General features: G+C 40.4%; 1 protein-coding gene across 1 annotated transcript in view; it reads left to right on the top strand.

The window, feature by feature from the left end:
- The window catches only part of tenm4 (teneurin transmembrane protein 4), a 151,405-nt gene that overhangs the window by 17,217 nt on the left and 108,959 nt on the right, over nucleotides 1–25,229 (top strand). The window contains 4 exon segments of the mRNA XM_030744093.1: nucleotides 15,588–15,717; nucleotides 15,720–15,869; nucleotides 16,655–16,879; nucleotides 16,882–16,926. Of these exon segments, the coding sequence (XP_030599953.1) occupies nucleotides 15,651–15,717; nucleotides 15,720–15,869; nucleotides 16,655–16,879; nucleotides 16,882–16,926 (487 nt within the window). The 5' untranslated portion in view covers nucleotides 15,588–15,650.

The following is a 25,229-nucleotide window of genomic DNA, read 5'->3' as shown; positions in this document are numbered from 1 at the left end:
CCTGTAGGATTTCCACTTTAAATGTAAAAACAGTGTCAATAACACAAGCATAATTTGCACATTTTAACCGCTGATTAATTTGATGCATGTTAGTTTAATATTTTATTGTTGCCTCTTTCTAAGCACTTTCATCACTTTATAAAGATTATTGTACATTCAGTGTTATATTTTAATTAATGCATTTAGTATTATATTTTAATTAATGCATTTAGTATTATGTTTTAATTAAAGCATAATTTCTGTGTGAAATTATGTTTTTGTTGTTGCAGCCGAGCTGTTAATTGATTGTATGCTTTTCTCTGCTGCAGGAACCCAAGGTCAGCCTCTTATAGAAGTCTTAAAACATGGCAGACTCCCAGAAACAATAAAGAGCAGATGGTGCTAAAACATGTAAATTTCTCATAAGGCGTGTTGGTCGCAACACTGTATGGATGCTCTTCTAAAGAGCGCGCTGCAGAAATATGTGCTAATAAAATGTGGAAAGTGGAAAAAGAGTCGCCCAGCTGACAGTGACAGTTCAGTACCGCGAGTGTTGGCATGACTCAGACCTGTGGGTACCTTTATTTTCTTATGTAGAGAAGCGATGTGTGTCTGAATGTTTCTGTATGTGTCTGAACACAGAGAGGAGCTTATGTGATTTAGATCATGGCTGGGAGCGGTGCCGGTGGTGCTGAGTTAGAAGAAAATCGTAGTAAAAACGAAGCCTGCTGTGCTGCAGAACACAGGTTGACCTATGGCAGGGATTATTTATTGTTGTCATCTGGCAGGCTCATAACTCCTGTTTCAGTGATTTATTTTTATTTGTTAACGTCGGTTCAAGGACTTCATGATACTGTGTGGGGGCTGCGAACAGAAAGTTTTCAGCAACATTAACTAACTTAAAAGAAAATGATTAGCAACGCTGCTGTGAAAAGAATGGCAGCGCGGTTTATTTCTTAACACAGTCACCACATAAGTTTGAGACAGAACAGATCATGGCTCTTAGACAAATAAAATGAACCATAAATAAGCTGTTCTTAACCATAATAGTGAAAACTAAATCAGAATTAGTAAAATGCTTAAAAAGGAAATCATGGTAAAAACAAATTTTAGACTGACCTCTGCCAGCAGCGCCTGGTTTGATCTGCTCCTCATCACAGCTTCTGCTTACAAATGAAGCAGAAGATTTCTCATCTGTTCATCTTAACGGTAAAATATTTAACACTGTAAATTAACACAAACACTCAAAACATGTTTAAATGGTTCAATTGACAAAAATATATTAAAACCTGTGGAACTAAAACACCACCCCGGGTCCTGAGGTTTGGACTTTACATTTTTGTTGTTCTGTTTGGTTTTTGATTTATTTATTGTTTAGCTACAAATGATTTTGTGTGGGTTACTTTTAGGAAAAAAAGTACTACAAGCAAATGCATGTATTGTGGTAATTACTGCATACATGCTAAAACCAGAATCATAATTTATTGTCATCAAACACAGTGCTTGATGAAACTGTGGCAGCTGCTGCTGGTCAGTCCAAGGAGAAAGATAAATATGACAATAAATATATTAAAACACAAGGATATGTACACAAGACTATGTGTATGAAAAAAGGAAAAGTAGGATGGAAAAGATGGAAATAAATTTCTTTATATCCAAGGTAAACTGCACATATCCACAAATCAACCAACCCACATCCAGGTCCTTATAGACAAATAATAGACTGTGCACAGTTTCATTTCTTTAGATTTTCTTAGGAAAATGGGAAGTATGTGCAGTGATTTATTCAAACATGTGCAAAATTGTAAATACAATATATGAGGTAAAAACAGAGCTTCTTATTTGTCCTCCACTTTTGCAGTTTCCTCAGTTGTTCTAAGAACCCAAGTTTTCAGCTAACAGCTTTTTGGGAATCAAATTGTTGGTGCAAAAATAATTTTCTGTTTCTGTCGGAATCTGTTATCTTTGATATTTTCATAGATTCGACTAAACAATGGAAACAAATGTGTGTATTTTTTGTTTTTTTGACAGGCTGCTAGTAAAATAAAAAATGTTATGCTTGAAGAGTTTGTAGGTCAGAGTGAATGATCAGCCAACTTTGAAAACCCTTCAGAAAGTCTGGAGAATTTTTGCTCAAGACTACTTTAAAAAATTACAAGAAGGTCTGGCTCAAGACTTTTGCACAGCACTGTACCACTTGAAAAGTCTGCCTTATTGTTACAGCCAAGTATTTTTGTGGCTTTCAGAAGCCAGTGGAGGTTCAAGCAGTCGCCTCCTCTAATATCCTTCTCGGTAACCTCCAGCAGCTTTAAGTGTATCTGTGTTGCCCCGTCTTGCTTGCTTATAATAAAATTGCACAGCATATTCTTTGTGTGAATGGCATTTTTATGGTCTTAGCTCTTTTGTTGATTGCTTACATGAACATCCACAGGGGCACGCTCTGTAAACAATATATCTGGTGAGACTCTTTATGCTTAATATGTATGAGATGTACATGTTTGCAGTTACATAATTTAAAATCTGCACAGAGTGTTTGTAGCTGGGTTGTTGAATGGGGGGGGGGCATACCAACTTTTTTCTGCTCACACCTGAATGAGAAAATAGGGGGCGCTCTTCTGATTGCATTTCATGTCTCATTTGATTTGCTGTACTGAGTTACAGAGTACATTTGATGACTTTGGAGTATTTGTCTGAACGGATTTTTTGCTTTTTGTTTTGCATCCTTCTTCAGTAATACGGTTTTCCATCATATTTAGCTTTGTGGGGTGGGGCGGTTATCTGAGAATGCTTTTGCAAATTTAGCGCTTTGCCTCCTTGAGTATTGGACTTGCTCCAAAACTGATTTGTAGTGCTTCATTTATCCTTGAATCATGTCAGTTAATTTGGTTTTTGATAGTTAATGTTTATTATTGCATCCAGCATCAGGGGATTTCAGAGATAAACTGCCTAATTCTAGTAGAAGGTATCTCTTCACTTATTAATTTACTTTTGTGCATGGTTCCTGCCAAATGAAGTTCAGTTAAACCAAGTAATGACATAATTACCTACTGTTCTATGTACTTTTTTACAGCTTGGGACTACGTTGGCCTAGAGCCAGTGTCTGCATGCTTTAATTCTGGATGTAAATTAGAATCTAATTCAGCTGTATTAAATTTCAAATAACAAAGGTGTGATTAGACTGATTTTACTGTAAATCTCCACGAGGACCTGAGTTCTCAGACGTTCTTTAATCTTAACACAGTGCATGAATGCGCAATAATCTCCAAAGATGCATCATCAATCTGTGCTGCTTCTTCCTGTGTTCTGAGGAATTAGCAATGAGCGATATTGACATGTAAGTCTGAGGCATCTGAGTTACGAAATGAGTATTTTCCAGTCAGTTTAAAGTAGCAAAAAGAAAGAGAAGCTCTAGGATTCTCTCGTGTGTCAGGGAATGGTGAAACACCATCCAGTGAGGATTTGAAGGAAAACCCTGCTTGTTTCTGAACTTGTTAAACACAGAGATGGTGTTAACATGCTTTGTTCCAGCACTGCTGCACAACCCCCACCTCCACACAGACACACACACACACACACACCCTCCTCCACTACTATATCCAAAACACCCCTTTTCAAAGTTGAGTAAACCTGCAGAGAAGCAGCGGAGGGAGCTTGGCCCTGATTTCAGTGCTGTGGAGGAGCCAGGGGGGCCCAGGGGACACTCAGGTTACCAGCATCGAATCCTGCAGTATTAGCAGGGCACAGTGAAATAACAGCCTGCCATCTGGAACCTATGCTGAAGCCATCCTAGCCTTGCAGCGTTCAATCACACTGACCTCAATTAAGTGTTATTTGTTCAGTATTTTTATTCACTTCTTCCTTTGCCTCCAGATCTTTCTGTCCTGGGTTGTAATGTATTCCCTAACTGTGTCATATCCAGAGCAGGAGAGTTTAGGTTTCCTAGCAGATCTTCTATCTGCATGCGCTTTCCCATTAAACTTTAAGCAAGTCCGGCTCATAAGAGGATTCAAGAGAGAGCACCATAAGTGCAAAGGAATAAGGCTCGTCTTTGTGATGGAGGCATGCTGCATGGTATGCTTGGTAAGAGTGGGTGTTTTCTGGTGAGGGCTCATGCTCATGACTCTACATGGTCTTTCTTGACCCCACTTAAAAGGGGGGCGCACTGAGTGCTCTCGAGCTGCTCTTCCCTCTTTTGAACCGTTCTGGTACACACTTTCTGCATTCAGGAGGGAAAGTTTTACTACGTTGTCTGCCATCAGTGCAGTATGATAAGGTTCTAGGGGTTTTTTTTGGCGTTCTCTAAAGCACATGGATGCAATACATTATTGATGCTGAGTTAATTAGATGTTTCTAATTCTACATATAAAATCGTGAATTGTGAATTGCACGCACGAACTAAATAAAAAATGTCATGTAAGATTTGATTTTGATTTTTAAGGTTTTCATTTAGTGCAAAATAATTTATTTTCAAGTTAAAAACAATTTCTGTTTAACCACTAATTCTTATCATTATGGCAAATCATCAGAGTGTTCTTTTGTTTGTTTTTGGATATTTAATTGGTACTAGACTGTTATTTATTCTGACTCGTTTTAGTTCTTGACATTTGTTTGACTGGTGATTTGAGTCAGACTGAGATGTGGATTGCACTTGAAACGGAGCCAACCGAGTACACGTGTTTTTGAAATATAACTTGGAACTGTAGCAAAGTTGGTCACCGCTCTGAAATGAGTATAAAACCTTTGGGTCCCCGGTACTCAAATGTTGAATTGGTCTCCATGGCTACATTACTCTCACGTTATTACTCTTTCAGAAAAGCCAATTTTAATGGCAGTTCATCGCCACTTAACAATTCACAAATTGGATGTGGCCTGACTGGCAGGAATGGTTGGACGCCCTTCAAGCTAGGGTGAGGTTGGCAACATTTTGAGAGACGTGCCCACAGGAATGATGCTAATTGATGCTACTGAAAGCAGCAGCTTTTAATTGGGGTTCTATCATTTGGACTTTTCACTGTGTGGGAATTAATTCTTCAAAAATATCATGTAATGTTACACATCTTTGATTACGGGGACCTGGCTATAGCAGAAACCAGATGAAATGCTTCTGCGCACTGCAATGAGAGTCATCAAGAAGTGCGTTAGCCAGGAACAACAGCCTCGGTTTACTGCTGATTGATCTCTTAAATTACAGTTTCAACATTGCAGAAGTTTGTCATTTTTCCCAACTTTTCAGTACGGTTTTATCATTCAAGACTCATAGATTTTTGCTTTTCAGGTTTCATGCATTCTCACTCATAAAAATTTCATTTTGACTCCAGAGGTCTTTTTCCTTGATGCATGCAAAATATGCAAAAAGTGGGGAAGAAAGAAAGAGGAGGAGGAAATGATACCGTTATCCTAACGGCAAGAAGTTGAACCAGTGGGAGTTATTGTAGGCCATAAACGTTTTAGCGGAATAGACAATTGGCATTTTATCCAGAATACAGAATTAGTCTCACATACTGCATAGTTTTATTATTTTATTTTTCCTTTTTTAAATAAAGAATGTGTTTTCTTTTACTGCCTATCACCTGTGCCGCAGTCGGAACGTCCAGAAGAAACGAGAGGCGTGTGAAGCCTCTCTCTCTCTTATCTCTGTTTACCTTTTTTTCTTTTTTTGATGAGTGAGCACTGGTCAAAACTTGCCTGGTGCTGTGTGCCATGCTGTCAACATGTCACAGTGCTGGCTGGGTGCCAGAGATGCCGAGTAGATACAGGCTGCACAACGGGCATTTTGAATCCTCTGCTAAATATCCCCTGCTATCAGTGATAGACATCAACAGGAAAGTATGTCTTTAATGGCCCAGAGACACATCCCAGAGGAATTCCCAAACAGGTGACACAGGGAGCATTGCAGATGGCTGCTGTGGATACTGTTATTTTCAGTGTACCATAGGTTTTCTGTCTGAAGTGCAGGATGTTATAACTACTCCAACATGGGTAGCATGCTAGAAATGCCGTGTAAGAGTCAGTGAAGACAAAACCTTGGTAAATATCATCTTTCACTTAATAAATAATATTCTTATCCAACCATGCACACAGACTTAGCCTACCTACATTTTGGTACCTTTTACAATAACTTAATATCAAAGTCTGGAAGCAGTGCACCCCCTGTATCCATTTGGTTAATAGCTCCATTAAGCAGCATGGTGTGAGCCGAGCGCGGCTGCTGTGTGGAGCACAGGCTGACGTGTTAATTCTGGGTAATTTATTACCCTGGGTGTCGACGGGCACGGCGCTTCTGACAGATTCTGTCTCACTGGGATCACCTCAGCCTGGCTTCCATGGGCATTGCCTGCTTAGCAGTGACTCCAGCATGGGGTGCTCGCATCCGCTGATGCAAGTATGATGTAAAACCCCTTAGTGGAGGAAAACAACAGTCAGGATGCACACAGTGTGGCATTATATCAGACTGGCGGTCTTTGAAGATAGAAGGCTAAAAGCACACCTGTGGAGACAGAGATGGTAATCAAATGTACCCCGAATGTTATAGGCACTTGCTGGCTCTCATATGGTTTTATTTATGGAAGTATCCTTTTCTGTCTAGGGCCGAGCTCTTATTAAATTACAAACGCTGATTGTGGCCTAGAGCTGCGGTGATCAATCCCAATTTAGTCTGAGAATTAAATTTATATATAAGAGGATGCAGTGCCCTGCCCTGATAGATGAAAGGGCATTTCCCTCTTATGCACAAACAATCAAAATGGCATAAATAAAGAGCACACATGTGGGATTTTGGCTGTGTTTTGTTGTGTGTTTTAATAACATGTAACATGGGGTTTTCACTGGGGAATAAAAGCTGATTTTAAGGACCGATAGTAGCTAAGCCAAAAAAGAAAATGCACAAGCGTTTGTGCGTCACGGTTTTTGCAGGCCTCAGCACTGTCTAATGTTCAGCCAGTGAGATCAGAGAGTGCAAACCTCGGGTGCCTTCGAGGCAGAGGAAGGGATTGTGCAGGTCAACACAGCACTGCCAAGCTACCCTTCAGCCATTTCATGTTATAATCAGTTAGGGGCAAATCAACATATGCAAACTCTCAGTGCCCCACGAAAATCCTCTTAGACATTTTGTCTGCACCAAAAGGATGGGAAAATGGATTTCTTTCTTTATGATTTTTTTTTCTTTTCCAAGTAATGTTTTAATGCTCTGTTTTCAGCTGCAGAAAATGGGTGCTTTCTGTTTACAGTAGGCCACTGCAGCAGCCACGCCTTTTAAAACATTGCATCTTTATAGCCAGAGCTGTCATCCGGTCGATGATGAAGCTACAGGGTGATTAGCCCCACCCAGAGGCTGCTGAGATGGGAGATGTGGGAGGTGTGTGGTTGTCAAAGCAGGGCTTGCGGAGATGACTCAGTTAAGCACTTAAGAGTAAGATCATTGCCATGCAGGAACCCTTCCTCTAGCTTTGCTGTGTGTGATGATTTTTTTTCCTTTTCTGTTGATATTGAACAGCTGCAGATTTAGTTGTCTCAACACAGTTGTGTATGCTTCTTGTTGTGCATCAGGTTATTGCATGCTTCTCATGTTCAAGCCTGACATGATGGCTGATTCATTTTGCAAATTGCAGCTAAGATCCTTTTTATTGCTGTTGTGAAGAAAACTAATGACTCCAGTTTATGTGATTGATTGATTGATTGATGCTTTTACTATATACAGCACCTTCTAATGTTCAGTAGTTTACTTTGATCAAAGATGAGAATTCACTTGTGTTATGTATTCATGCATTTCTATTTATACTGCACATAAATCCTTACATAAATGGACTAAAACCTTTCGTTTTAGTTTTAGGCCTGTTAACACTGAAATTCAACTTTGCAAAGGCACTACACTCCTTATGATGTGGGGTTTTTCCAAAAGAAAATGTCCCTGTAGTGACAGTGGTGATAGGTGACTGCAAGACATTAACAAGTCCTGGATCTTTGCAGTGCATTTCCTTGTCTGGGCCTACACGACTTATCATAAGGAAATCTCTGGGCCCCATTGTGAGAAGATTGTAATTGGTATCCAGCAGTACAAGAGCACTGTCTCACAGTTTACTTACAGGGAGTTCTTCCAGTCCTTAAGAGCAACATGGTGGCCATTTATTAGCCTGGTCTCCACAACCTGCCACAGAGGGTAAAAACCCCCCACAAAAAACAAAACAGGACGAGGCATTTTCAATGAGCAGCTGATGGTGGGATCACACTTTGAAGAAAAACATGGGTTAGATGATCTGATTATTTGTGGATGCCACTAACTGCTACAATTATATGCGACATGCTGGAGCCACTTTTGCAAAGAATCTTGGGTTGCATTTGACCATGTGCTTTATATTGGGTACTACAGGCTTTGGCTGTACTCAGTTCTTTGTGGCCTACATAAGTATATAAATACTGGCAGAGTGGCTGGAGACTTCAAATCCAAATAGAAATGGTCATCCAGCCATCCATCCATCCATCCATCCATCCATCCATTTTTCTTCTGCTTATCGAATTCGGGTGGGGTGGTGGTGGTGGGGTGGGGTGGGGTGGGGGGGGTGCTGGAGCCTATCCCACTTGCCACTTGAGACAAATTTGGACCACATTCTAATGCCACGAGTAAACCAAAATCTGGCTTAACTCTATCTCTACTTAATCAAAATTTACTCTACTGTTGTTTTTTTTTCAGATTCATTTTAAATAATTGTAGACTGGCTTCTGTTTTTGAAAAGATGTTTACTTAATAGGCGAGAAGGTAAAGCAGCGTGTTTTACGCTTACATCAGTGTGTTAGGCTAATAAACATTATTCATGCATTCTGTTTGGATTCAGTAACTGTAGGATCATAAAGGTGTGATCAAATCTGTGACTCATTTTGTAAATATTGGATTTCCAAGAGATAGGAGACATTTTATTTTAGTATTTGTCAGTAGCACAGAAGTCAGCTGGACTAAATACTTTTGTAGTTACATAGTGAGCTAATAAAGTGCCCATATGTTAAGTAGCAACGTCAGTTGAATGATTACTTCTGAGGCCAATTCAAAGATAGCTCTGTACAGTAAAATATGCTCGGAGACCAAGATAAGCCACATTGATGGATATGCTAACATGCTAACACTTATACTTAGATATTCTGAGATAAAGTAAAGCAGAAAACCTGCCACAAGTTCATATAAACAAAACTCTGTAACATGAAACCAAAGGTATACCAGTCAGATGTTGGCAGCCACTGTTGCCAATGGCAGGGGACCTCCGATAGCCAAAAAAACTCAGGTCACCTGAAAGATGTTTGTTAATAGTCATGCAAACTAATCTTGGAAAAGTCGACATGTGAACCCCCCCTCATCGCCACCATAATAAAAACAGATGTTCACATACTTTCCTTGCGTAGCAGCTGGCAGTCCATTTTATTCTAATCTGCTTGTACTGTCAAATATACAGTATGTCTGAGATTTCCGCAATTAGTCTAAATATAATGGAATTAGATCGATTTGAGGTGGGGCAATGAGTTGTTCCAAAGAAACATTTTATAGAAATGTAATTATTACTTAACAGATTATACATTTAATCTGTCAGCACCAGATATTGGATCTATTGTCCTCTCTAAACTGCTTCATGAAACTCACACAGTCTCCATGCATCGAGGAAAGGTGTTTTTGTAATTCCGATGAATCGGTCCTTAAGGCAGGGAAATAGCACTTAAAATATTTGTGTTCATCGCATCATTTATTTGCAGCGTTTTAGCCCCATAGACCTTCCTCAGGCTAAAGATGCAGATCTCAGATATTTTTAACAATGAGTGTCAAGCAAGTTTACAGTAAGTTGATTATTGCTTAGCTGGTATTGGGTTTGGTTTCACTGCGGGCCAAACTATAAATCATTCAGCCTATGTAGGATAATGAGTATTAGTCTGCAGACTAATGAGAGGCAGGTCACCGCTGGAGCACTTCAGCCTAGTGGAGAGGTCCTCTTTCAAACCTGCGTGAACCTCACATTTATTTGCTGTCTCACTTGTTCTGCAGGACTAGAGCAAACCTTACCAGAACATATTACTTTCCTGCCTTTCCATTAATTCTAACATGAGTATGTACGGCACTCTGGATCAATCTTCGCATTCTGTATTTTGCCAAGGCCAGCAGTGTATATCAGTGGTGTAAAGTGAATAAATAGACTGCTTCTCCTTGTTATTTACCGGGCTGGTTTAAAAGCATTATTCCATTGCCTGCTCCTTCTGTCAGGGCTAAACCTTGAATTGCTTGGAGTGATTAGTAGCAGGGAGCGTGCTGCAGCACTGGTCCCAGACTACTTTTGTTTATGTAAAGGCTTTTACGCATTCTGTTTAATGCACTGGTGGGGCTCGCTTTTGATCCCAGAAGGAGGCTGCTGTTGAGATACCTCCCCACCACCACCATGCCCCCTCTCCTCCCCAGCTTGTATTAGCACTGCTGAATTCGGATCTGTTTGGCAGGCTATTCAGCCCCCCGACCCCATCTACCCAACTCTTTTTCCCTCTATTGAAAACACACCTTTCTGTTGGCTGAGGAGGCTTTTCTATAGAGTCTAAGCATGTGAAAATTTTCCAGAAAAGGAATAAATGGAGCCTGTATGGAGCGCTCCTCGCTCTCAATAGACCTTGTAGACAGTGTTACTGATATCTGCCCAAATTTCCTCTCAGCTGCACTACGAGCTGCTTGCATGTGTAGATGTTTGTCTGCAGTGTTGTGAGCTTCCTGTCACAGATTACTTGACTATGTGAATTTTAAACCTGAAATCTTTCATCTATAGTACTGTGCAAAAGTCTTGCACCACCCCGTCATTTCTTTAAATGGGGAAATTGTTGCAGTGATTTAGTAAAACATGGGCAGACATACATGGAAATATAGTATATGAGGCAAAGACAGAGTTGGTACTATTCTAATGAGCTTTAAAGTCAGTATTTATTCTTCAGTACTGTCTGAATCTGTTAGGCAGCTTTCTTTAAGTAGTCTTCAATAATAAAAATAGTTCTCCAGGTCTGCTAGTCAGAAGCTTTCTGGGTGATACTGCATGGTAGGTCAAAATCTGACTGTACTTTTCTGTGTTCATAATTCCATCAATTTTACAATTCAGACCTTTTCTTCTTTTGTTCTTCGCTTCTCCAGTTTCCTCAAATTTTGTAACACAGTGCACACCAGGCACTGCTTTCAGCTAATAGCTCAGAACAGTTTTTGGCTCTTTGGGAAATAGCTTGTTGGTTAAAGATATTATTTCAGTTTTTTTTTTTTGTTTTTTTTTAAATAAGCTTCAGTTAAAAAAAAAAAACATTCGTCTCAACATTTGGCTCAGGACTTTTGCACAGTACTGTATCTTTATAGTATGTGTAACAGACAACACAGTTGTATAATTTTATAGAATAATTATTAATTGCATTTTTGATTGTATTGAAATGCTTTGTTTGGTGCACCTGAACATAATCAGCTGTCATTTATCTTAAAATATCATCAGTGATGACGAACACTTTAAGTGCCTGTGTTGATGATCAATCAATAACGTGATTTCACAGGTAAGTAATCTGTAATTACTTCAGATAATACTCAGAGGGATTTGGCAAACACTGCGTGACAATGCTCTAAGATACTTGTATGATTCATTTGATTCCCAAACATTTTTCTGCATATTATTATGTTACATTTAGGTTTGTTTTGTTTAATTCACAACAGTGCCTATGGTGTGTTTATCAGCATATTGTTTCATGCTGGTTGGTTGGTGGGTGGGTGGTAGATGTAGGTCATGGCAGCAGTCACACTGGGAGATGCGCATCTTAAATTATTGACACAGTCACATTTCTGTCCGAGGGTATCTGTCAGAATAGAAAACTCATTTTCAAAAAGAGCCAAAGATATTGTAAATATTCTCTCAGTCCCTTTTTTGTCTCCGGCAGCCCAAACTTCCTAAGTCTTTACTCGGGTGACAAATGCTACCATTTCATCCTGAATACTGTGTGGAAAAATGTATGACATGTAAAGAGCAGCAAGCAGTTAATTATAATGGAAAACAGGGCTGTGCAGAGAGAGAAAGCTAGATTTATATGCACCGGTGCTGAATAGCAATTCTCAGCACGCTGCTAATTGTTTGATGGATAGTACAGAGCCATTTGCATTTATATTGTACCCCAATTGCCTCCCACCTATTTAGATCACATATTTAACTCCTGACACTGGAGCAATGTCCACAGTAACCTCCTCACAAAAATCTCAACAAGTGTTTTAACGTGAGCTTCAAGAAGTTACTTTTGCACTGCAGATGAACTGCAGGAGGTTTGTTTTATGGTTTTGGTTTGACAGATTTTGTAAAAGATAAAAGAACTCCTGCAGCTACAGCAGTTTCAGCTTAATTGCATACAAGTTGTTTTTGGCATTAGTTGTTTTGTTGAGTTGTGCTGATTAGACAGAATTAATTGAGTGCAGTCAACGAGTTTGGTAAAACTTAACACTAACTATTTCTGAGCACAAATCATTTAAGCTGATTAACCGTTTAAGAGTAGTGCCACTGGAGACTCTATAGAGGCGAGGCTTACTGCATTTTTTTTAAATTAATAAGACTATATAAACCAGGTAAATAATGGCGTGAAATAAATGAACCAGAACCCAGGAACAGATTGGCATCCCTGCCTTGTCCATTTGTTAGAAACTATAGTGTTTAGCTTACTAATATTCCAGGTTGCATGTAGCTGGTTAGTTTCCCTCTGAAAGCAGCAGCACTTTACATTTTGCACTGCTGCTGCGTAAGCTCTAAACTCTGTCCAGTAGATTAAACTGGTTTTAATCTTTGATCATAAGCAGTGAAATCCACTAAATGAAGGAACTTTGAGTACCATGTATGCTGCTGCAACTCAGGATTATTGGATTTCCAACAGACACTAAGTGTTACTTTTTAATTTTTACTTTTTTTTTTTTTCTTTTTTTGGATAGCTCGAGTGGTCTTCCATTTATCTGTGGTAGCTTATTCCGATGCTGCACTGGCTGATTGTGATCTCTGATGCACCTTCACGTACCGAATGGGTCAGATGATTTTTGAATCTGTACTTGCTTCCCCAATAGACATTTCAACGAGACCCTTATGCATCACTCTGTCTGATGACTTGAATTGACAGTTCATTCATTGCTGAGCACTCCCCATGACTCTGTTCTGTAGAACCACATTATTGCGCTGCTTACAGCTGCTATACATCTGCTTTACACCCACAGACAAACCTGACTCTGCCCCGGTCAGTTGTAGACAATGTAATTGAAAAATGTGGAGTCTGCAAATGCTTTAAAGAGGAAAACAGACCATCCATCATTTCTTTGTCTATCCAGCGAGACCTCCATTGATTTTGGATCATTGCATAGATATGCAGTTAGCGTCTTTTTGGCACTGCTCAAGCTCTGCATCTAAGGCTTTGGGAGAACTTTGTCTTTAGAATAAAAGCTTGATTCTTATCTTCATTTTAGAGATTTCAGTTCGTGGCAGTTATTTTTTTTAACTAGTCTTTGTAAATAACTTTTCTGAGTCTTTGTGCAAGTACCCTCATTAACCTTCTCCTTCAGTGCTTCAAGGCACTTCGTTCAGTCTCTTGTGTCTTACCATGAGATGATAATAACACTTTAAAAATAGGCCTCGTATCACTTATTACTGTTATTATTCTTTTTTAAGTGAGTGGTGATACAACTTGGTAAAATAAAACCTTGTGTTTATTATCGTTGCACACCCGTACATTAGAATAATGCTGGCATTTCCTTTGCTTTGGCACGCTCTCGCAGGATTTAGACTTGGGCAGATGAAGAGGAAGAACAACAGCTTAGCTCTCTGGCACTGAAACACAACGATAATGTCAGATGTTACTAAACACTGTTTCATTTTACAGGTGCTTTTTTTAAAAATTCTGACAGCAGCACTTAAGGTGGATAGGATTTCAGGACGGGAAAACATTTGCGTCCCGTATCATTTGTCTCTGCATGTAGTCCGTTGCGTCTTTGAGAAACTCCACAAGGTTTCCCATGGCCTCAGAAGTACATCTCATTGCATACTAGGCGATTGGTAATGAGGAGGAAGAGAGATGCCGAAGCAGCGAGCCCAGCTCTCTGGAAAAAAAACAATGCACTCTGCAGAACATTCTTGAAACTTTAGAAAGCTGCTTGTTGTCCCCTCTCTCACATTTGCATAGCATCGAGGATCTTGAGTGAAAGGTAAAAATTAGCAACTCATACAAGCTGCATTTGAAATGTTGGGAGCTGCTGAAGTGCTCTTGTGGCAGAAAACCGGGAGCATTCGCCCCACGCCCCCACCCCACCCCTTACACCTCCCCATGTGGCAGAGGTCCTGCTATTGAGGCCTCAAGTCATTAATCACCAGGATCTTTTCAGCTGTCAATACATACAAAGAGAAAGCCCCAAACCAACAATGGCGTCTTTAAAAAATAAACTTTTTTTCTTCTTCTTTTTTGGGGGAGAAGGGGCAAATATAGTTCACTGAGGATTATTGTTTACTGTTCTGTCCAGCACAAATCTCATACAGTATTCATAAAGAGCTTATCTTGTGAAAAAATCCTCGTCTGAACAGCACAGGCATATTGTCAGTTAAAACTCCCAGATTTGCCTGGAGTGGGTTTTATGTCTCGCTGCGTTGTAGTGTCCACTGAGTCGCGTCTCGCTTTTGCTTATAGTAATTCATTGTCGAGTGTGGGGGCAAGTAGAATAGAAGCAGAATACTATGGTGCGAGTGGTAAGGTGTCTAATTATATGATGTCTAATTATAGGTTTATTATCATGACAATGTATTTGGATGAAGTGGAAAATATGTTTAATTGCTTTGATCTAATTTTTCCATACTGTGTACTTGAGCTTCAGAGTGAATTGTGATCAAGCCTTTTATGAGGTTTACATTCACACTGACATTTGTTGATCTGATTAAATCTTTTTACTCCACGCGGTCGCTTCAAATGACATGTTTCCAAGGCACCCATTGATTTATGTCATGTTTCAGAGAGAGCAAAGTCTTGTATTTTTCTTTATCTTTATTTTTGTCTTTTTTTTTTCTTCACTTTAAAAATTCGTCCTTGAAGGCAAGAAAATAAAACGCAGCACCTACATGAATGCCTAAAGTTCTTCTCTGTATTGATCTCATGCTCCATTTGGCAGTTGTGGTTTTATGTTGCAGATTTTAATCATCTCTGCTGCTTCAGAGTAGCCTTAGATTTGTTTGGCGCCCCAGTTTCCAACTGGTGATGATTTGTAACTTATAAACAACACAATTCATGGAAGGACACCTGCCACTTTTACAGATGCGGGAGTCCCGGCATTTCTATACGGCACATAAAATGGAATATTTGTGGGAGACTTGCACCGTAAACTTTATAGGTGCAAGATTTGTTGTGCCATATTTCATGAAATCTAATCCTAGTGGTTCTCTGGGCTCTCATTGTGTGTGCTGAGCCATGCATATGCTGTTTGGGGGACATGCATTTGCATTTGATGTGTGTCTGCAGTGGTTTGGATAAGTGTGTATGTGGTGTGCTGATAGTATGAGGTTTAAGAGGTTTATATCAGCACTGTTCTCACGGCATCTTTTGTTTGTCTTCTTCTTCTTCTGCAGAACTCTCAAACTAAGCTGGCATTGTAACCCACATTTGATTTTGGAAGCAGTGTGGAGGCAGCCATGGAAGTGAAGGAACGTAGACCCTACCGCTCACTTACTGCCCGGCAGGACACAGAGCGCCGTTATACTCCTCAGCAGACAGCGAGGACGGCAAACCCAACGCAAAGTCCTACAGCTCCAGCGAAACGCTAAAGGCCTTCGACCATGACTCGAGGATGGCGTACGGGACCCGTGTCAAGGAAATGGTTCATCACGAAGTGGATGAATTCAACCGACAAGGTTAGATAAATAATAGACAGGAGAATGTCATTAGTATCTCTGGGTTCAAATATAACTGCATTAGCAGTAGCTGATTGTTAGTTAAGGAGCATGTTACTGTCTGGCGTTAATGTATGCATCATCATTTTTTAATGAGTCTCTTATTAATTTACATCCAGCCACAGTAGAGGTCACTCAGCATCATCTGACTATTAAGAGGTGGCTGTGGATTGAACTTAGCATGACGGTGTTAAAAACTGCATGGAGGACATGCACACTTTCACCTAGTCACTCAAATGTGTCATTAATCATCAAAGTTCAAATGAAACATGATGGTAGGTTTACACCTAGCTAAAGCATTAGTCCTGGATTCGCTGCTTTGGCAGCGCAATAGCGAGAAATTTACGTGTTTTTAAATGTAACATTTAAAGACGGTAAAGCAGTTAATCGAGGGTTTGAAAACTGGTGACAGCGTTACACACAAAAGAAAAGTTTTGTACAAGCAATGAGAAACTTTCCTCACCCTCGTGTGTGGCATCTGAAAATCTGTCCACTCCTAACAAGACCCTGTTCTGACATAGTGAAAGCAACACACATGAAGATGTTTTAATCAGCTAACCATTCTGTTTTTTAGATGTCTCAGTCCTTAATGTACGTATGTACTCCGCAACCACTGCTCGTGAAACCTTTGCTCTTCAAATGTTTCCTGCACAGGCCATTAAATTTTCTGTCATTCTTCTGCACTGAATACAGTTACTTACGTTAAGTGATGCAGTTAATTACGCCTGTGTGTCGGCTTGCTGTAGGGGCGGACTTTTCCCTTCGAGATCTTGGCTTTGGAGATGGCCTCCCATCGCATGTCGCCACATACAGGACCGACCTGGGGATGGCACACCGCGAATACTCAGTCAGTGTGGGCTCGGACGCAGACACCGAGACAGACGGCATCATGTCGCCAGAGCACGCGGTTCGATTGTGGGGCCGCAGCAACACCAAGTCGGGCCGCAGCTCGTGCCTCTCCAGCAGGGCCAACTCAATCTAAATCTGACTGACACAGAACATGAGAACACAGAAAATGGTAAGGAGCTCTTCTCTTCAACCTTTCTCTGCCACTCTTTATCCAAAAGCTGATTTGTGTTTACACTAAACAGCAAAATGTAGTCATGCAGGAAAAGCAGAACAGGGTAAAATAAAGGGACAGTCTCAGACTAAATAATGATCGTGTTAGCCTGAATAGTTTTTGGCAGCACTCAACTGGACTTCACACAAGCACAAGATGAACTGCAATTAAAGATGACAGTTTCATTAAGCCTTTCAAATCTTTGCTTGATTATTTCAGAATTTGGCCCAAAGACCGACATAATTAGGATGTAACTTCTGAAAGGAAAAGCAATCATTTAGTTTTCAGCACAGTCAGAATTATTACCTGCCATTACCTCTGGTTTTTGTTGGGGGATCATTTTGTTCTTGCTGCCTTTGTGTTGAATGTATTGTTTTGTTGGTCTTTGTTAGAAAATGATCTGCCTCTGTGTTTCTGTTTTGGCCCAGAGTGTGTGAAGTCCCCGTGTGTTTGCTTAGAAAATCACAAAGAAACTCCTTCATTTATTTAGCTTCATTGAATGTCATGGACGGGGCCACGAACAGATTCACAGGAAACCAACCTAAGGTACAAAATTGCCTCTGGGTGGGCCTAACTCGTCATGGCTGGCGATCAGGAGCAAGTGTTAACAAACGTTAGCAATCTATTGTTAGCCAAAGGTTCGTGTTATTCATTACATGCATTTCTCACACATCGGCATTCTGACACATCAACTTGTAGGTGACCCTGTATAATCAGCTCCTGTCCTTCTCAAGCATCAGTTACCAGTTCAGACACGTAATGCTGAATTAAATTGCAGTTATAATATCAGTAGTGTTATGGTGTGTCAGCAAAGGTGAAAGGTCACGGCGGGGGATGGAAGAAGAGGCATGTATATTCATATATCTGTATATACTACAGTAGTTTATAGTAAGTCTGAGTTTGTTGTTTTTTTAGGGGTATGATAATTCCAGACTGCGACTTTACCTGCGACAAAGAAAATGCCAGAAGGGAGCAGCGGCGTGCCGAAGCTGCTCGTCAAACTGTAGATTAGTGAAAGCTGTAAAGTCGTGATATTACAGGATTCTGTTTGGAAGATGAAATTTGGATGCTCGATCCCACCGTGGCTGTTTGTCAGGAAACTCTATTCCAGCTTGCTATTTTTTTTTGGACAGTGTGTAAACAGAAAGAAAAAGCCCTTCGACTTAGTGCAGCACAGTTTGGAGGGGTACCTACTTATTTAATTTCCTTTTTTAACAGAGGTGCTATGCGGTAAAGTTTAAGCTCTGTTTAGCATGATCCTCAGACACAAACCTAAATCATGCATATTAACGGACAGATTTATGACAGTGTTCCCAGGATACTTCCCAGATAGAGGAACTCATCAAGGGCCTAGCGGCAAAATTCTAATTGCCCCTGCACAGCCTTGTAGAGAACCTTGTGAATAGTTTTGCATTTCAGAGTGTGTCACATTATGTATTAGCTCCTTATTATAACTGACAGAAATGACTCTTGGAAGTGGAATCCATTTGCCCGAATGACTCGGGGAGAGAATGTGGCGTCCCTCTGCTTGATCATCTGAGATGCCAAGGGACTTGGATTTGCCTGTATTGTGTATAATTAAAGAGGAACTCCTCGGTTGACTGTCCGGGGGTGTTGGTACGCTGGAACGTATTCAGAGCACCCGTAGCTGCAGCATCGTGCGTCTGCGAGACCCAAATCGCAGTTCTTAAGTTGCTTTTTATTCCACTCACCGGAGCAGAAAGAGCACTTGTATTCGCCATTTAATTCAGTAATGCCTGATAACATACAATTTATATATAGCAAGTTAATTAAAACCCATCGAGCAGGTCTGCTTGTATGTGCTTTAATCTCTTTAAATCAACAAACCATTTACTCTGCTTTAATGTATTCAGCCACTGGGCAGTCCCCCCCCACCCCCCCCCACATGTGACTTGCTGACCCGAGTTTTAATGCATGCAAATAAGCGACAGCAATTTTGAAACAATTTTCTTGATGCTGTGATTCCAAGTTGTCAGTTAACGCTGACAACTGCTTATCATAATGTGACAATAATATTAGCCTCTATCTTGGTTTACTGTTTTAACATATTACATGATTGGTTTAAATGTAATATTATAGACATGCAAATTTTAATTATCATTTTCATACCTGGTAATGGATAAATAATTATTTCCAGCACTGATTGTGACCTTGTGCGCATGTGTTTGTCTGTGTGCACATACACATGCATGGCTGTGGGTTAACATTTAAATGCAGCATGTTCTGGTATGTGTGTTCATCCTCTGCATGCTGCCTCTGGTCCCTAGGGAGTCACTTGAGGATGCTTCCAGCAGCCAGCGCCTGCTGAGTCATTGCACATCTACAGAGTTTAAACTGCAAAAAGGAGGCCCAGGCAAACTGCTGGTTTGGGAGAGGCTTGCTGTTCTTGGTTTTTACCCAATAACGGCTTATCCAGATGTGCTCTCTAATCCCAACTTTCCCCCACTGTCATGGCTGGGCTATAACATTTCTGTAACCACGAGAGCCGGCAGTGGAGATAGCCGCAAAAGCTGTTGAGGGATTGTTATTCATGTGTTCCATAACCTGTGAGAAAAATAATGGGCTAAAGTCTACACGGCTCTTGCTGATAGAAAAATGTTTGAGGGACTGGACGCTGATATTTTTTGAAGGCCAAAATGCAATTAGTTGCAGTGAGCAGTTAGTTGTGTTGTGTACTGATTCTGCTTTCACTTTCTCCGTCCTCTGAGAGATGATGTCTGTATTGATTGAGGAGATCTACTGTACAGCCAAAGCCTTAATGTTACTCTAAAGTTGGTTTGTTGTATCATCCACAGAAGAAGTCTTTTATTTCAGTTAGTTATATATTAGTTAAAATGACGGGTATTTTATGCCAGTATAAAGAACATACAGTATGCATGCTATTGGTGTGATCATTTGAGTTTTGTTTTTGTTTTTTTAAATATTTTCTTTATTTTCTTTTATTTTATTATTAATGGTCATTACTGAATTCCTGGTAGCCGTAGGCGTTGCTTCGGGGCAAAGCCTCTCAGTACTCCAGTGAAATCTTCTCGTGAAAGTCTCTCCATAGCCTGCAGCGCACAGGCAATCAGTGGGGGTTTCTGGTTGTCTCCACACACTCCTGAAATCACTGATATTTTTTTTTTTTTTTTTTTTTACATTTTTTATTAAATTGATTTCAGTAAAAGTGCCTTTTCGTGTTGGTCGTGTCCTAGTGAAATCAAAATTATTTACCACACCCGCTTTAGTAGAGGTGCTGCTAATAGTATTTATAATAATTCTAAAAAATTTTGACCTGACTTGCTTTGAAAGCAGAAGATTTAACACAAAATGAGCAGTCCTAATGACACGTGGCATTTTTGTAACTGTCACAACAAGTTTGAGATTGATTGTGCAGAACAAGCAGGTTAGCTAGTTGTTTTTGGCATATTCTTGTTTTTAATGAATATCTAGCCATTGCACTTTGGATGAGCTTAAGAGAGATTTTGTTAGACAAAAAAAAGTACTTAAAAAGTTTGTGGTTACACGCAACTGTGTTAATAACTCCTGAGAAGCTTTATTTATCAATATGGAATCAATTTGAATATATTCGGCTTAATTAGTACAGTTCTGTGAATAATACATTGAACCAACTTAAAACTGTCATATTTGACTAATTACGGTTAACTAGATGAAGAACACACTGAAGTTAAGTAAGACAGCTGCATGGAGCGTTATTCGGGTGGATTAATATTCCACGGTCTGGACTCTGCTCGGTTCAGCTACGTTCCCCTGCTGCTCTGCACAGCCAACAACCCTCCCAGTCACACACACGCTGCCCCACTCTGCCACGGCTCAATATCCCAATCCCAACCTGTTCACCCTGCAGTCATTTTCATCTTTCACCTAACTACAGTCTCCTTTATATTCATCCATCAGTTGCATTTCGATAAGCTCGTGTCACAGCAGCCTTCATATCAAAATGTGTGTAAACAAGATGTGTTGCTTGGCAGCCAGGCATGCTGCAGATGTTGAGCGCCACATGTTAACACTGATTCCTGTGGGGGGGTCAAAGTGACTCTGTCGGTGGTTCCAGGTGTAGTGATCGTACTTTATTTATTTTTTAATCCCACATACCCCAAAATTCATTATATAGTGAATAAAACAATTTTAGCTGAAGTCATCAAATATGAGATAATGGAATTTTATTTTAACATCCATTACATCCATCCGTCCATCCATCCATCCATCCATCCTTCCATCCATCCGTCCATCCATCCATCCATCCATCCATCCGTCCATCCATCCATCCATCCATCCGTCCATCCATCCATCCATCCTTCCATCCATCCTTCCATCCTTCCATCCTTCCATCCTTTCTTAGCAGTTCTAGTGTCAGAGAATCTGAAACAGCCGGGAGGATCGTGAGACATTGGACCCGAAAATGCCGCTCTGCAGCACACCTCCACATACTTCTACTTCAATTAGCAGATTTTCCACATAAAATCTACTGAAATGACAACATTGTTTCTTACCCCAAGCTCCTAACTATGTTTTAAGTGCTTTAATATCACAATTTATAACCAAAACCAACAAAAATTATCAAGGACAAAAAATACGCACCTTCAAATTTTGAGCTACTTCTTTAATACATATGTTTACCATTCCCTTAAAAATCTCAGAAGAGCCGCTGTGCCACCAGTAATAACCTCTTGCAATAGAATATCTAAACTTGGCTCCCACACCATGGCAGACATCAAAGATATATGTTTAATCGCTGTGCGTGTAAATACTTACAGTCTCCACTTAATTCATCCCAAAGGTGTTCTATCAGGCTGAGGTCAGGACTCTGTGCAGGCCACTCAAGTTCTTCCACCCAAAACTGGCTCATCCATGTCTTTATGGAGCTGCTTTGTGCACTGGTGTGCAGTCACGTTGGAACAGGAAGGGGCCATCCCCAAACTGTTCCCACAAAACTGGGAGCATCAGATTGTCCCAATGTCTTGGTCTGCTGAAGCATTAGAGTTCCTTTGACTGGAACTGAGAGGCCGAGCCCCAACTCCTGAAAAACACCCCCACACCATAACCCCCCCTCCACCAACTTTACACTTGTCACAATGCAGTCAGACAGGTACCGTTCCCCCGGCAAACCACCAAACCCAGACTCCTCCCTCAGATTGGCAGATGGAGAAGTGTGATTCATCCCTCCAGAGAACACGTCTCCACTGCTCTAGAGTCCAGTGGCGGCGTGCTTTACACCACTGCATCAACACTTTACAACCACTGCATCAACACTTTACACCACTGCATCAACGCTCTGCATTGAGCTTGGTGATGGAAGGCTTGGATGCAGCTGCCATGGAAACCCATCCCATGAAGCTCTCACTGTTCTTGAGCTGATCTGAAGGTCACATGAAGGTTGGAGGTCTGTAGTGATTGACTCTGCAGAAAGTTGGTGACCTCTGTGCACTATGACCCTCAGCATCCTCTGACCCCACTCTGTGATTTTACGTGGCCTACCACTTCATGGCTGAGCTGCTGCCGTTCCCAATTGCTTCCACTTTGTTATAATCCCACTAACAGCTGACTGTGGAATATTTAGCAGTGAGGAAGTTTCAGGCCTGGACTTGTTGCACAGGTATCAGCCTATCACGGTACCACCAGTCTGCATGCCTAGGTGCTTGATTTATACACCTGTGGACATGGAAGTGACTGGAACACCTGAATTCAATGATTTGGATGGTGAGTGAATACTTTATGGTGTAGAATGGACTTAATGAGCATTCAAAGTTACTTTTTTAAAGGGGAGGATTATTCTGATCTTATAATTATCCAAATCAGTGCTGTCTTTTTATACTCCTGCTGTTTTTCTTCGCTTCATGTAACAGTTTCTTCATCGCACTTTTGAAGCTGCTTCACAGACCAGCGATTTGAGGCAGCGAGCAGAAAATGGGGCATGATGATGAGCGATGTCAGGTTTTTTTTTTTAAAGTCTCTTTTGTTTTTTGTGAGTTTATTTTTTTTATTGTGATTATTAGACGAGTTAACAATCAGCATTTGTACCTTTTAAGTACATAATCTGCTGATGTGATCATGCGTTTAGCTGGGGTAGGTGCAGCAGTTATTGATGGCGAGTTGGCTGATAAAAAGTGTGGCCTTAGTGTGCACCTTCTCATTAAGTTTTTTTTTGGTCTGCTCTACATGTCACTACTCAAATCCCAAAATTATATATGCATGTAATTGTAGTTAGTAATTACTTTCTCGTAACTGAGTTATAAAAAGTATTCTCCAGCTCCTCAGTGACAATGATTTGTTCCCTCGCTACCTGGTATCAGTTGCATGTTGAAGGGTTCAAGACTGAAGAAACTTTGAACTATTGAAAGATTGAGGTTAAGAGCTGCAGGGCTTTACTCAGTAACTGAATCTTTGAACGTATCGTGACGGAGTGTGAGGGACAGGTGTTCCTCGTAGAAACGTCACAACCCCGAAAGGCTGAGAAGCTTTGAAAAGCAAATCTCTCACAGTTTGAACTTGAGTGGGGAACACGTCAATCTGTCCCTTATATCTACGCGCTGAAAGACCTTTTGTTCAGTTCTATTATTCTCGGCCCATGCCACATTTCCATTGCATAGAAGAGCACCTATACTTGAGGGTGATTGTTAAATGTATGCGTTACAAGGAACTCAGCTCTAACAGTAGTCCATTTTCTTCTGTTACATTTTATTTTAAATTGTACCAGGCGAAGTAAAGCCAGACTTCAGTCACAGAAATATTAGCATCGCAGCTTCTAAGTAAAGATTTATTTACAGTTCAGTGTGACTAATACAATTTAAAAACTCTGATTGCTCTGATTTGACACATTAAAAATGTCCGCTCTGCATAGAGATGGTTTTTCCCAAAAACTACCCGTCCCTTACAAAACCCGCGTACCTTCGCATACAGAAATGCAACTGCCGATGGCCACGCCCTCCTGAGCTGCATGAGGAAATGTCTTTGATGCTCGCTCCACGTTTAAGATGTGTTTTAACTTTGAACTGATTCTCTGGAGCTCTTCCACAGAAATTGGAGCCTGTGGGTGAAGTGACATCAGACTTCCAATTGGACAAGGCTTTTTTTTTTTTTCTCTCTCTGTGTCACAGGGCTGGACTCACAGCATTACAGCAATTACAGCAATATTTTTATTTTTATTTTATTATGAACTTGGCAGAGAAGTAGCATGTTTACCAACATGCATATGAACAAGTCGAGTACAGATTTTGGGGGGCAGAAAAAAAATATTCTCATATATGAGAAAACAATAACAAGTCTACTGATTCCAGATTTTTGCCCAACAGCAACATATTATAGCTCTTTATTTCATTTTTTTTGAAAGAGTCAGTGATCTTGTTTGCATCTTGTTTTTATTTGTACCATTTAGCTGTTAATATAAAACATTTTTATGATTGTCCTTAAGCAAGTTAAGTGATTATAAATATGTAATGTTATGGCATGGAAACCATTGTTCTGAGATGGCTTGTGTTCTAATATATATATATATATATATATATATATATATATACACACAATATATGCTTGTGCACAAGATAAAAAAAGGTAAGCAACAAAATTAGTGACATATTTATAGAATATTATTTTTCAAGACCCTAGGAACAATTACACTGACCTAATGTAGTGCATTAATTGTATCAGTTTCCTGCAGACACAACAGGATCATTGTCAAACAGTGGTATTTTGAGGGCATCATTGACTTTTGGCGTCTGTGATGGAGACTGTGATCCTTTGCTGTAGGGGACAGTGTTTGCTGTAACACTGGGATCTGTAATTTCACTGCAGCCACATCGAGCACAACATGGAAGCTTGTTCTGAAATGGTCACGGGCATCACAGCAGCAGAATATCAGGCGAAATGATGCTTCAAAGAAATCACTAGTGGTTTCCTGGCTCACAGCAGTGCTAACTTCCACCCCCAGTATTTCTTGTGAAGTTATTTATTTGTTTACTTTTTTTGGCAGAGTTTCGGCTCAGATCATGGATTAGTAGAGATATTCTCTGGCTCATTTGCGGGCTAATTTGTTGGGTTTTATAGGCCCTTGTGGACAGTTTTGAGCTGTTATCTGTGGGGTTGCTTATCCACTCCCTGCCAGTGCCTCTGACAGTCTAAACCAACATCACATCAGGGCCCACCACTGAGACTCAGGGGCCCTGCTACAGCTCAAAGCACGACATGGAGGAGGATGAGCCCTCCTCTTTGGAGGATCATCCCAACCCAGCGTTACAATTTCT

The sequence above is a fragment of the Archocentrus centrarchus genome, chromosome 13 (genome assembly GCF_007364275.1).
Source record: "Archocentrus centrarchus isolate MPI-CPG fArcCen1 chromosome 13, fArcCen1, whole genome shotgun sequence".
NCBI lineage: Eukaryota > Metazoa > Chordata > Actinopteri > Cichliformes > Cichlidae > Archocentrus > Archocentrus centrarchus.
This window is presented reverse-complemented; position numbering and strand designations above follow the sequence as displayed.